Here is a 14,849-nt window from a genome sequence, read left to right as displayed (position 1 = left end):
TTTTTGCTGGTTTTGTCTTGGTTTTCTGTTGTGATCTACACAATTGAACCTTGACAGTGGGTCATAAGCAAACACATTGTAAATGGTAATGACCAGAACTCATGTCAGTGTATTTTATTGCTAAATAATTTAAGCTCTGAAATGAACCCAAATTATTTCTAGAATGTTAGTTTATCCAGTCAGATGCTGTTCATTTTATTTCCCATATATTTGTTCCCAAACTGAGGAATTCATTCCAGGGGGCAACTTCTTGTACCTTTTTCTTGGTCTTAAAAACTCAGAAATCTTAAGGCAACAACTAAACATTTATTTAGATATTTTTTTACTAATGAGAAGTGAACTTGAAAGTCAAATACTACCACTTCAGGTAAACATTCTGACCAATTATATAATATGTATTTTGTATTAAAATTTAATTTTAATATTTCATCTATTTAGGGTTCATAAAAAGACTGTTGTAGTCAAATGGCAAATAAACAGATTAACATGAATAGATAGGTATGATTGTTGCACAGTGAAGTAGACAACACTGTGCCCTGGTACCTATGATTGCAATGGCATTTGAAACATCCTATTTTTCAACAGATTTGCTGTGAATTAGAAGAATGTCAGAATCCTTGTTTGGAGTTGGATCCTCTAGAATGTGGATGTGACCAAATTCTTATTTATCGTCAAGAAAATTCTTTGGTGACCTGTGATCAAATTTTTCTTCTCATTAAGGAAGTCATAAATAGAAGACAACCAGAAATGGTATCAAACAGTAGAACTTCTTCAACTGAAGCAGTTGCTGGGAGCGCTCCACTTTCACAAGGATCTTCTGGTATTATGGAGTTGTACGGTTCTGATGTAGAACCACAGCCCAGTTCTGCCAATTTTATAGAAAATTCTCAAGATCTAAATGGATCCATACAAGCCCATGTTGATCTTAATGTAGATCTTGTGAGTCCAGACAGTGGGTTGGCTACCATTAGAAGCAGCCGGTCTTCCAAGGAGAGCTCTGTTTTCCTTAGTGATGACAGCCCCGTTGCAGAAGGTGGTGCTTCCCATCATAGTCTTCTGCCTGGCTTTGATTCCTACAGCCCTATTCCTGAAGGAGTAATAGCAGAAGAACAAAAACCTCAATCTAGAGACAACAGCGACAACTTTGACCTTTTCAATTTTGATCTAGCACCTGTGGTTACAGCTCCATCTGAGTCATCTTCTCGTTCTGTTGACTGTTCTCCAGCAGATGACTATTTCCTTAATAGTGATTCATCAGAAGGACAACAACTCACTGTGCAGAAAGAACTTGATGAGGCAAACCTGTTAGAAAGTGATACAGCAAATTATTCAACTGACTTACTTATGACAGCAAATGAGGAAGACAATTTAGCTGAATTTGATGAGAATCCAGGAGAAATGTGTGAAAAAACTTCAAGTTTGATCAACTTAGTTGAAGGTGATTCTTCCTCACCAGAAATGTTGAAATCTTCTGATTCGAGAATTCCACCAACTCCTATGAACAGTCTAGTAGAAACTTCACCATTAAATAATGGGCAGCCTTTGTTTTTCCCACAAGATGTCATTAAAAAAATTAGTGAAATAGATGGCACAAAGTATTCTCAGTCTCGTGTTAGATATGGAAGCTGGTGGGATGGCTTTGACCTAGAGTCCCGAAATGTGGACACATGGAGTTCAAGTGAGCAGGAATCTGTATTTCATAGCCCTGTCTTATGGAAGGATTGTAACACAAGTCCATTGCTACGAGAACATGTTGACAGAAGAGCATCAGATTCTGTATTCCTCCAAAAGCAGCCAAAGCAAATAGAATACATGAGACCAGGTCTGTGGGATAATCAGTTTAAACAAGACAATCAGAAACAGGAGAACAAAGAGGAAAACAGTGAAGATTTGTGTTTGCAAGCTACTTCTTTAGAGGAGACAGAGCAAGAACCAGAGAATTTTACTGACCCATGGAGGGTCAGTCAGCCAACACCTGTGATGTCAGATGCATGGTGCAGTGGTGAAGGGAAAGTTAGTCAGCTAGCTGGAGACTCTTACGAAGCCTGGATTAAATTTAATGCAGAAGACATTGCTAAATCCTCAGAAAATTTATGGAACATGCCAAAATTGGATAGAGAAAAAAAATCAGTGAATGTTCCTGAGGAATGGGCCATACCAAAAACTAGTTTATCAGATTCTTCAGAGATCACAACGGACAATGAGACTGAAAATCCACCTGTCCAGATATCTCCAGAAGCCTGGGATAAAGAAAGATATTATTCACTAGAAGAATATGGAATATCTGAAAATACAAATTCTGGTATCAACAATATGCAAAATAATTCCAGATTACAAACAGAGAAAAACACTCTGTTAGGTGACACTAAACATAGACCAAAACAATTTGAAAATATAGAGGCCTGGAATATATATGATAAAAACATCAGGAAAGAAGTAACAGAAATAGTGGTGCCCTGGGATGATACTTTCTCATATAAACGCTCAGATCTTAGTTCATCAAACATAGGTGAAGATTTAGTTGTTTCACCACCAGACACCAGTTACTCAACATCTGATTCATATATATCACCTACATATGTGGAAGATGAAGGAGAAAATGAGGGCAAAGATTTTGACCAAACAACAGTTACTGATAAATTGATAAACCCAAATTGGGTTGAATCAAAAGCACTTGAGAAAGCAAATAATGAACCATTATCTCCTAGAAACATGACTTTTTCAAACCCAATGGACACAGACATCTGGAACACACCCCTAAATAATGTTGCCCAGTTACAAGAAAGAAATTCTGAAATTACTGCTCATTCTACCTCTGCTAAGCCTTTACTTAATTCAGAACAGGCAACTAATCAATATTTTTCAACTGAGATATATAACAATGGAAGTAACTTTTCTGTATCTGAAAACAGAAGAGTAACACCAGTATACAATCAAACAGTGAATGACTTATCACCACCACAGAATGAATTAAATACTGGACAGACTTCATCTGTAAATGTAGAAACAGAGACCAGTGTTCTTGTAGAAGACACAGACACATCTATGCTGACTTTAGATGCTGGGGATAGTTCGGCTCTGAAAACACGTGACTTAGGAAGTGAAATACTAAGTAAGGAGGCACCAAAGAATACTGGTGATGTTGATGAAAAGCTGAATAGCCAGCATTCAGAGCAGCAGCTGAACTCATGGAGTTTACAAAGTGAACAGGATTGTGAGGAAGGCTGTGACAACGTCGTTGTCATCTCTCAGGAAGAGGAAGAGAAATATATGAGAACAGATGACACAAATGGAAAGCAAACTATTACTGACATTTGTAACGAACCTGTACAAGATGACAGTGAATTTTCATGTAATGCAGATTCAGAAGAAAACAGGTCAACTTCTGAAGTTCCCAGCTTCCTAGAAAAAATGAGGAATAGTGTTAGTCTAGAAGACTTAGTCACAGAGAATGAGTCATTTACCAATCAAACTAATCTTATCAGTCATGAAGAGAAGAGAGAATTGTTGCACAATGTTGCAGAGTCTTTAAGTGTTGCTGAGGAAGACAGGAATTACGAATCTTTAGGTGACTCCAGTCCACAAAACTATAGTTGTAGTGAAACAACTCAGCCACTTAGTGAGAAGGATGAAAAGGAGACTATAGTTATAGAGGGTGCAATAAGTCCTGAGATGGAAAGTATCTCTGAAAATTCTCATAAGGGTAGTGATAATCCTGAAACTAATTCTTCTAAAATGCCTGGAATATCAGGCATCTGGTATGACTCTGGAAAGACTGTTTGTGACTTAGCCACATCGATTCCTTTGATGAATGAACCACCAGAAGCACTGGAAGAAGTGAGAGACAGCTTACATAATGTGGTTCTTAACAATACAGACACTTCTGAGTTAGTATCTTTTGAAAATAGCTCAGAACTAAACAGCGGTCATGAAAAGGTTTTCATAGTAGAGTCTCCACAAATTAACTGTCAGAAGAGTCCTGCTGAATATGTAAGTGTTCCTGACATCACAGATATGTCTATGGTGGTAAATTTATTTTCACATGAAATAGCTTCAAGGAGAAATGAAAATTCTCAAGATTTAGAATCTGATAATAATCTTTGCAGAGAGCTTTGTGTAGCACTTAATGACAGTTTTCCCAAAACTGCTTGGAATTTACTGCAATGTGAAGATTTGAAGTCTTCTGCAACAAATTCTGAGGCAAGTGAAGTCCATGAAATGGCAAACACCACAAGCAGCATTTCAAAGGATATACAGATCAAAAGTTATTTGGAAGAAGATAATGTATGGAGTGGTTCAATAAATGATTATACACACTCAAGTGGAACAAGTCCTGATTTAAGTGATACATCTGTGAATGTGTGGGGAGACCTTCCAGTTGCCAGTCATCACAAAGAAAGTAGAGACACAAGTGGTGAAAATCTTGAGGATGCTTGTAAAATAAAAGAATTTGGGAATGAATTTCAAGAAGGATTTGAAACAAGTGCTGAACAGAACAAAGTTCCTAAAAGCTTAGATTTTTGGAATGCCCATGTAGATGATGATACTGTATCTTCTTTATCAAGTCCTGAAATAAATGAGGATTCAGAGAATTCAGAGGCATGTCCAGAACTAAAGAATGAAGATTCCACTTCTGAAAACAAAGCATCTGAAACTGGAGAGGATTATGCACAATCTAGTGCAAGATGTCCTGAAACAAACAAAGATGATTTAGATGCAAAAACTGAGGTGGGAGAGGAGATCCAGACAGATATCTTAAATGAAACAATTGAAGCTGGTATTGTGTCACAGGAAAACTTGACTGTAATGAAGTATAATGAGAATTCTGAATATTTAGATCACCAGGAAACACTTCAGAATAAACATGATGTGAGTATTTTCGGTGAAAAAATGTGTAGCACAGAGGACTCACATTTGTATCAAATGAATGAAGATACCACAAGGACTTTTGCTGTTGGTTATAAGGAAGGCTATTCTTCAGAAGCTGCAGATACGTGGAGTATGTCACTAGAAGCTGATTTAAGAACTGATCCAAAATCCACTGTAGGAACATTTGATTTTCCACATGGTAGTTCAGAATGGTGGAATTCACCAACTTTTGAAGAAAAGCCTGTGGAAGACCAGTATTCTCTTTCAAGTCACTCTGTAAAAGAACAATTTACAGACAGTAAGGAAGAGTCCCGCAGGTCACCTTCACAAAATGAAGAACTAACAGAAGCGTATTTCATTGAAACAGATAATGATAGAAATCAGCCTCCCCACCTTTGCTGTGTTGGAGGAGAAAATGAAAAACTAATACATCCTGTGAATATTTCTGATAGTCAAGTAAATCAAGACATTGTAGAGTTCAAACAATTTGATCCTTTTGTACTAGATAAAGAAGAAAGGGTCTTGAAAGAGCAAATATTTCCTGCAGATGAGGGAAATCAATTGACTTCACAGAATCCTTTTTCAGATTATCAACTAGGTATGTCAAGTACAGCAGTTCAAGAAAACACAGTTCTTGATCTACCAAAAAACAATGAGAGAAATGCAAGTCTCATTCCTCAGGAACAACATCCAGACACCCGTGAAACTTTAGAAGTGCACACCCCCCTGCCAGGTGCTTTTCTTGTAGAAGACTTATCTTTTGAAATGACAGAGAAGTCAAGTCCAGGATGGAGTGTATTGGCTCCCCAAACAGCAGTTATCCCAGATATTTTACAAGATAACACACAAGAAAATAATCAGTTGTTTTCAGTGGAACCTGACCTGTGGACTAATGCTGAGCAGCTTGTCACTTTGAAATCAGATAGTGAAAATCCTGATCTGTTAAGTCATTGTGACCAAGACAATAGTTCTGAGGCATCAAGCAGTCCAGATGTGTGCCAAGAGCATGAAGTTAAGCATTCCTCTATCCTGTCTTCTCAAATTAGCGTGGATCCTGAAGCTGAAAATAGTCAGCTCATTCACACCCAGTCAAATATGAGTGAAGATGCAGATGCTGATTTAAACTGTCAGTTCGTATTGCAGAAGGTAGAGGCAGAGTCTGAAAGTAATGGTCCCCAAGACCATGATCAGGGAAAGGATGATGAATCCTATCAGTTAGACTCTTCTAATACTCACGAGCCTTCAGAATTTGCAATTCTGAAATGTAGTCTACAAAACGAAGTTGTTACTGAGCCGGCTGAGTCTGTTGAAATCCCCAGTGAAGTTTTAGGAGCAACGTCCTTAGATCTGAAAGACACATCCCATGGAAGTTATACTCCTGCAAACCAGCAAGGAATACCACCTGATTCAGCTCAAATAGTGACCTTCCAAACACATTTTGTTCCCATGGATTTCAGTCTTCCTGATAGGGCAGAACAAAGCCTACAAGAAACAAGTGCTTTGGCTGAAGCTGGAATATATTCTGATATTGACCATATGACAATAACTGGTGATGAGCTGGACATACCAGAAGAATATGTGGATGGATCTGAGACAGGGGTAGAACATAACATCCTTAACGCATCAGTCACTAGTACCCCAGTGAGCACATGTGGTGAAATTAACATACTGGAACTAGCAGGCAGTGAAACAGCAGACAGGGAATCAAGTGATGCACAGATATTCTTTCCCAAATCCTTTCTGCCTGGTGATAATGAAGGCCATGAATCTGATTCAAATAATCAAGTGGTAGATGACATAGTGAAAGAAAACGAAGAAGTAATTGAGAATGATGTTCCTGTGTTTAAGGAAGTGCCCAGTGATCAGTCACCAGCAACATGCACTCCACCATCCTATGTGTCTTTTGATGCCAAACCCTCTAGCAGCAGAGAGTGTGAGAAGGATGAGCTCTTGTTACAGCAGCCATTTTGTGAAAGCGTTTCTTTGGAAAAGCCTTTTCCACTGCTTACCCCTTCAGAAGCTGCTGGAGGCATCCTAATCATCAAAGACAACAGCATCAAAGATCAAGTATCCGACATATCCACAGAGGATCTTCAGGAGAATTGCACGTCAGTAGCTTCACTCTTAGAGCCTGAAGTAACTCTAGGAGCTTCTGAGATTCTGAAAGGAAAATCTGAACCAGAAACAACTGATCTCGAGTCACCGCCAGGTGGAGATAAAGAATCACCTGATGGTAAGAAAACCTGCACTCTTTCCAGACCAAGTTCATAGCACAAAGAAAGAGGGAAATGGCTGGAGAATTACTGCTGAATGTTGAGGCTTTGAGTGAAGTTTGAAGTTTGTGTCCCCCCAGTGTACAAAGCTCATTAACTGGAGAACACCTCTAGCATCACGCTTCTAGACAGATCTAAACCCTTTAAACACTGCAGTAGGGACATTACTTCTGTTGTTCATACAGGGTCTATGGGACACTGAATTATTGTCCCTTAGGAGTGATTATGGTGTTAATGTATAATCTTTAACAATAATAATGATGATGATGTTATAAAATTCAAGTACACATTAACAGAGGCTCTCAAAGCAAACTGAGAAAAGCTCTCTCACAATACTGATTTAAAGAAATCATGGTGACTAAAACGATAATGCAAAAACTAAAAAGAGTTTGTGTTTGCCTTTTTTTTTAGAAGCTGGCACTGACTCCCTGCTTTGTAGGGAGAATAAGCTGAGAAATTCCTCTGAGAGCCCTGAACTGGAAAGTACGGAAAGTAAGGAAGATGTGAAGATACAAGCGCACAGAGATCCAGCTTCACTGGATATGGATTACATCCTTGTTACTGAGGAAGAAAATATACCTTCAGAAAAGGATATGCTTGAAACAAAAGAAAGTGATTTTGCATTTCAAGAGGCTAATGTAGCTGAACAAACAGAATTGCATGAACACATTTCACCAGGCTCCTTGGATACCCTTCAGCCGATCTCCATAATAAACAAAAGGGAAGACCAGTCTGTTTGTGAGACTGAATGGGACTTAGATGAGACAAGCTCTTCTGTCGTACCCCAAAAAGTGGATGATGAAAGGAGATCACAGGAAAGCTGTGGGCAAGATGAGGGCTGGATTATATTGGGCCAGAATGAAGTTAGTGATGTATCACCTGCAGAAATTTCTGCAGAGTCAGAGATGACAAAAACAGGGTCTGGACATTCTGGCAAAGAAGTGGAAGCTGCCGTAGCACAGGAATTGATTCTTGACGCTCAACCAGAATCTCAGGTAGAAATTTCTTTTCCAAAATCATTTGAACATGAGGGCTGCTCTCCCTTGGATGGTCTGTCTACTGAGGACGAGAGTATGAACATCACAAGAACACATGCTTTTGTGTTGCAGGTGGCTGGTGGTGATGCTACGTCAGAAGCAAACTCTCAACAGAGTCTCGGAAATAACATAGCAGCAGAGCAAGAAATTAAAGAAGAAACAGTGTTTCTCAACACTGAAAGAGAACTGAGTCGAAAATCAGGGTAAGGAAAAAACTACTCATTTCCTTTCAAAAGTCTTCTGTTTACTCATTGTCCATGTTATTAAAGTGTATAAGATTTCAATTAGATTGCAGGACTTTCAAGTCTGAAGTATTACTTTTATTTATGCGGTTTAAGTATCTCTATATTCCTCCGTGGGTTAAAACAGAGTCTTGATTCTTGATCTCTTGAATATGAGTCAAGTTAGGACTCTCTTCTAATGCAGGAAGATAGTAAAACACCACTTCCTTGCAGAAGTAAGTCCATCTTCATTAATGAAGTCCCACAGACTTCATAATCTGCCTTTAAGTCTTAAACAGCTGTGGCCAGGGAACCCCCAGGACTACTACTGCTGGTATTGCTCATCCAGATGCAATGCCAGTGATGAGACTGTGGAGGCACTGAAGTGAAGCACTATTCCTGCCTTGTGGAAAAATGTTCGGTAGGAAGATGGGAGGGAGTAGATACGTAGAGTATGAATAAGATACTGCTTATGGAAGAAAGTAAAGGATGTTGGAGAATTACCATCTTTGCAATTATTTTCAAGTTGTAGTCAGATCAGAGCAGCATTTCTTTCTGTGCTGACTGGCTTGGCAGTTGAGACAAGATTTGTGCATCCTTCAGGGGGACATGCAGCCTCTGTATAGGCAGGATTACAGACTGTCACCAGACAGAGAAGGAGATGACCCTGGCTCTGGACTCCATGTACTGTAGTGCTTTGGTGCTTCTTTTGTTGCCTCCTCATGTTTTACAGACAGGAGGTTGTAACAGCTACTGTGGACTTCTGGGGTAGCCCCAGAGATGCAAGTGTGGAAGCTTGATCTCCTTGGCATCTTGCAGTTTTTCAGAGAAGAACCTGGCGGGGTGTTTATGTAGTGAAATTCTTGTGAACAGCAAAAGAAACTTCCCAGTACCAATAAAACTGAGGGGTGTAACTTCTTCATATGTATTTCTCTTTTTGAGCTGCACTTACCTTAAAGAACATGTGTGGTATGAAACATGGTAACATGCTCTTCTTGTGAAATGTAAGACTGATTTTTTTAAAACATTTCTCCTAAGCACTTCAGTGTAGAATACTTATCACCGTCACAACTGCTATTACCAGTTTATAATTGACTTGCAATTTATTTTATAGATTTTTTTTTGTATTTTCACCAGCTGTCAATTTTAGCAGTACACTTCTTCACCTTAAAGTTTGCATCCCTGTCTATGACAGTAAAACCATGAAAACAACATGTACCAATAGTCTCTGATAGAAAAACACAGTTTTTTACTAACCCAGAAATAGCAGTTCAAGTCCTATTAACATTTCCAGAATGAAGAGTTCAATGGCTGTGCCTTATCTTCCCTCAGACTTGTTAAAATACCTCCTCTCTAAATATTTTCACACATTTTTCAAAGAGCATGTTGTTAGCACAAGATCAGACACTGATAAAGCTGCACTAGTTTTTAACAGACACTAAACTCTGGCTTAATTCTAAAGATAATCTAAATTTTCAGAAACCCTGAACTATAACAATGTTACTTGCAGGCTTAAATTTAAGCACCTGTATGGGACTTTACATTGTTCTGACAGAAAGTACTCTGGGTTATATACTTTACTCCCCAGCTCTGTCTTTGGCTGAAATTTGCCTCAGTTTCTAGGCAGACAGTACTGAGGAGAATATGTGATGAGAGGGGCTCAGTTTCTGTGGAGCAGTGACAAGTTTTCTTGATGCAGGTTAGCTTTTACTGCCTCAAGAAAAAGTGTCAGCAGTGTCAGCAGGAGATGAGTTCTGTACTGTCTAAAGTAAAGTAAACGCTGAGTGCTTGACCCTAAAACTATCAAAAATAAACTGGTTGGCACAACATATCCGTTCCACCCCATCCACCAAATTTATAACTTTTATTCTGGAAGGAAAATTTAAAAATTTGAAATTGTCTACAAATAGAAAAATTTGGAAGAAGCAAAATAACCAAAATCCCCAAGAAGTTGTTTGGAATCCACATTAATGTATGGAAAAGTGGCTTGAGATTTATGTTACTTAGGAAAACTAACATTGACTTTGGAATGGTCTGCTTGTTAGGAATAGCCCACATGCTGAAAGCCTTGCTCTCCGTTAGTTTTGAAGGCTTTTTCTGGGAGCTTTTCTGGGAGCTTTTTCTGGGAGACAGGAAATAGGATGGGTTGTTTAGAGGTGTTGGCTAATTGCAGGCCTGCAAACCTTACATGAACAAAACAGCTTTCAAATCCTTTGTCTAATTAAAAATAAATAAATAAATAAATAAATAAGGAAAAAAAATTTTAAACACAGCCAGATGCTGACCCTGCTTAAGTCATGCTGACTAATTACATGCAGGCAGCATCCCAAGGTTTGAGTTGCTATGCTTACATGCCCATGCCAGTGATGCTAATGTTCCAGAGGTGAAAAAGAAAACTGGTCCATGTGCCTGCTTTTAAACGGTTTGTACAAATCAACACCATTTGGAGTTGAGAAAACTTTTTTTTTTTTTTTTTTTTTAACACCCTTTTGCTATGAGTTGCAGGATCCACTTTAAAAAGTGCTCTGCTTTTGCTTAGGAATTTATGTTTATCTCCAGAGTAAAAACTTGAATCTTTTACTACAACAGTAGTTTGCATTGATGTTTCAGATGCAGAAAATTCATTATTATTAGTGCTTAGTATATTCCCTTATACTGATTCCTGAATTAATTTAAAAAAAAAAAAAAAAACTGGACCACATTAATGACTATTCAGTGTGTTTTCAGCTAAATGCCTGGTGCGATATGATGCATTGCACAAGGAAAGAACAGAGCAATCCTTGGTATGGAAAGCCTGGGGAAACTTCCACTGTGGGATTTTTTGTTACCTGCATCAACAGTGACTGTTGTATGTACCAAATGTATTTTCAGTGGCCATTTCTGTCCTTAATAGTAATTACGTTGAAGCCCAGAGAAGTAAAGAAAAGCAAATAAGTCATTCAGCATCTGCATTAACAAGTAATTATGGAAGCACTGAACCATTAAAATGTACTTTACTTTGGGTTTGTGTTCTGTTGTTAGATGCTTGAGTTGGTAAGGTACAAACTGTAATGGAAGTATTCTGCACCATTAATATTATTCAAAATATTCCTCTCCTGTGAGGACTTCATACCTAATAGAGATTGCTTTATGGTGCAGTTTTCCCCTCAAGTTCCCCTGTGATTTGTAGCTGATGTTCAATAAACATATAATAAGCTGATATGTTTGGGTGGTTGGGTAATAACTTTTTAGGTAGCAGCAGAGACACATGCAGATGTTCCTACAGGTGCCCATGGCATGGCCATGGAGGCTTTGATCCCTTTGAAACCAAATAAGACACAGAAAGAAATATTGTAGTAGCATATTAGAAACATGGAAATAATTATTTCTGGATTATATGCCAATTTCATTAAACCTCTTACATAAACTACTGAAGAAACAGCAACTGATGTAGAAGGATGTAATTAGAGATACTAATGCATTTCAGAGACATATTTAGAAATACAAGTTCCTTCTTAAAGTAAGTATACCTCAGTGGTGCAGCTTGCAAGTCTGAAATTAATTGACCTTCTTAGCCAGCAAAGCTTAAAACAACGTGATCCAGTAGAACTGTCAGCCCTATGGGAGGTTGTGTCACTAGTGTTGTCATGTGAGAGAAGAAACTCTCCTTTTCTCTTTGTATCACCATAGAGTTTCTGGACAACCTGATGGTGCTTGTTATCAGGCTCTGATTCTGCCGAAGATCTGCATCTCTGAAGCAGGCTTTTGGTAGAACTGAACCAAAGTCTGAGAGTTAGAGACCTGTCCTTCTGCCTAACTTCTTGTACTTCTGAAAGGCCATAATTTTGACCCAGCAGTTTCTTTGATGCTTCACTAAATGTGACTCGTGCTTTGACTAAATATTTCTAAGCTTATGCTTAATTAAGCCAGCTTTGGATCAGAAAATTTATGATCCTTTATCTGAAGGCTGTATATCTTTGCCCTGAGCACAGATTACGTTTTTTGTTTTTTTTTTTTTTTTTTTTTTTTTTTTTGTTAAATAATTTTGCTTTATGCAATTAAATTTGAATTCAGGGACCTGAGGCTGTAACAAACATTCTTCTCTGTGACAGTACTCCTAGAAGTGACTTTATTGTCACTTCAGTCACAATCAAGATATTTCTGTAGAGCATCCTGTGCTTCCCACGGGGAAGCTTTCCTTATGGCCTGCTGTTTGTTGTTTCATACCCCTTAGGGGTTGTATAGAAAGTAGGTACCTTATTTTGAGGCATGTACTTCACCTTCATATCCTTAAATATGGCACAAACACAGTACCTCTGAAGAAAAAATGAACTTGTTATTTGTACTGAAGCAGATGATGGGGGCATCCCAACCAATTGATAACTGAATTGGTAGTCCAAGGTTTATGGAGTTAGAGTGTTCATTTACTCAAAAAAAATGTCTTATAAGCCCCTTTCTGAATCTACAATATATTCACGTCACAGTTTAGGTAAAACTGAAGTTCTTGCTTGCTGAACTGAAGTAGGTGCTGAGGTTGCTTGAGTAGTAGAATAAGGGTCATTAAAAGATGCAGTTTGCTGTGCTTTTTTTTTTTTTTTTTGTCACTCATCCAGAAAGTGTCTGTGATTTTGGCTATGAAAATTGACTGTTATGAAGAATAAATTACAGTTCTGAAGCAGTAAGTGTAAACAAGGAGAATGAAGAAGTGTATTAAAGACTTGGTGTCTACTGATCACTGGCCCTTTCATTCCATTGATCTCCAAGGTGTCCAAGAGACACCTGTTTTTAGAAAGTCTGTGACATGGTGGTAAAGCTCTTCCCTCCTGTTCTGTTTCTCTGCTGGAAAAAAATAAAAATAAAAAATAAAAATAAAAAAAAAGGCAGCAGGAAGAGAAGTATGAGGATGCTTGCTAGTGTTAGAGCACTGAAGAGAAGATATAAATCTGTCTTTCACCAGAAATAATAAACAGCAGGGGGTTATTTGGCCTCATGAAAAAGTACAAAAAGATTTGATAACACATTATTAATGTCAATCTTTCTAGAAAGAAAACAGCTTTTCTTTACAGCTTTCCATATGTGAGCAGCCAAGGGTGACTAAATTTAGAAAGGAAGAATTCATGGCGGCATTATACAAATGTTGGGTATGCAGGATAACATACTTCACTGCTGCTGCTACTGGAGGTGAGCCAAGAATAAAATTTATGAGGGCTGAAGGTAATTTTCTCCCTGATAGAAGACTAGCCTGTCTTACATAACTGTGTGAAGCTAGGAGCTGACACAGTAGTGGAGAGCCAGAGGGAGAATGCCATGCTAGCTTTTACATATCTGCACACTTCTCACATTGTGTGATTGTATATACCAGATCATTCTTGCTCGTCTTTGCTATAGGGAAGGATTCTCATTCTTTCCTTAGTAGGAAAAGTTAGAAGGAGCTGAGGGAAGTACATTGAAGTGATGTATTCACTTGAGGAGACAGTGAGAGCAATAGAGATATGGGCATTGAAGTTTGGAAGGTTTGGGGGAGACTGTGGAAAATTGGTGGCAAAACTGAGTGGCAAAAAAAATAATTTATTTGAACAACTGCCAAGATTTATTTAATCCACTAACAACAGCAACAAAAAAATATTCTCCTCCTGATGTTCACAAAGAAGCAGGAATCACTCTTTTCTGCTTGCTTGCATAGCAAATTTTTGGAAAAGTTACTTCTTCCAGTGCCTATGTCCAAAATAGCTCACTTTAACCATTGCTGTGCCCAGTACGGTAAGTAAGCCCTAGTTTGCTTCTTGTTTTAATGGACAACACAGTCTGCTATATTTCATAAGCCTAAAGAATTGAAAATCTGTTGTAAATTTAAGAGGCCACATTCTGCAAAGTAACCTTTACTTCCCTTTGGATGCCTATTTCCTTTTTTTTTTCCCTGCATGCCAGTGGGCCTGTTGTCTTTCACTCCTGTCATTTTTTATTAATTGGCCAAATTCACTAGAAAGCAATTCCAGTCTCTCTGGGGACCAGACATGCAGCTTCAGTAGCGCTTCCATCTCCTACTGACCTCTATAATGATGGATTTGAAATAGGAGTTGAACTCAGGTCTCCCTCTTGGTGGTACGATGTGTGACAATTCACTAAACACGAGGAGCATGCTTTTAAAGGTTAAAAATAAGCATACAAGGAAAGAAGCAACAACTGAGAAGGTTGCTTGTAGTCAGGTCCATGTAAATGAGAGTTAATGCCTCATAACAAAAGTAAAAAATTGATATGAAATTAAACAAAAGTTTTGATTGGCATAAGCAAGAATTCGTTAGGATTGCTGGCTCAGAACTTGAGATTTCAGTGGGAAGCTATACAGCTGATGTATTTTACACTGTTATATATTGTGCTAGTATAATTAGTGTAGTAATATACATTGCATACTAGAAGTCATACATCTTACATTATACTTTGTAAGGATGTTGCTTTTGTGAAAATGAAAG

The 14,849-nt window shown here is 38.2% G+C and overlaps 1 protein-coding gene across 4 annotated transcripts in view; it reads left to right on the top strand.

The window, feature by feature from the left end:
* PRUNE2 (prune homolog 2 with BCH domain) overlaps positions 1-14,849 on the top strand; it is a 146,516-nt gene that overhangs the window by 85,608 nt on the left and 46,059 nt on the right. For all 4 annotated transcript variants that reach the window (XM_035310258.1, XM_035310257.1, XM_035310256.1 and 1 more), the window contains exons 8-10: positions 586-7,102; positions 7,554-8,137; positions 8,252-8,382. In XM_035310258.1, the coding sequence (XP_035166149.1) occupies positions 586-7,102; positions 7,554-8,137; positions 8,252-8,382 (7,232 nt within the window). The remainder of the gene's footprint in view (positions 1-585; positions 7,103-7,553; positions 8,138-8,251; positions 8,383-14,849) is intronic.

Source organism: Oxyura jamaicensis, chromosome Z (assembly GCF_011077185.1).
Source record: "Oxyura jamaicensis isolate SHBP4307 breed ruddy duck chromosome Z, BPBGC_Ojam_1.0, whole genome shotgun sequence".
Lineage (NCBI taxonomy): Eukaryota > Metazoa > Chordata > Aves > Anseriformes > Anatidae > Oxyura > Oxyura jamaicensis.
Note: the sequence above shows the minus strand (reverse complement) of the source record. Positions and strands in the feature narration are given on the sequence as shown.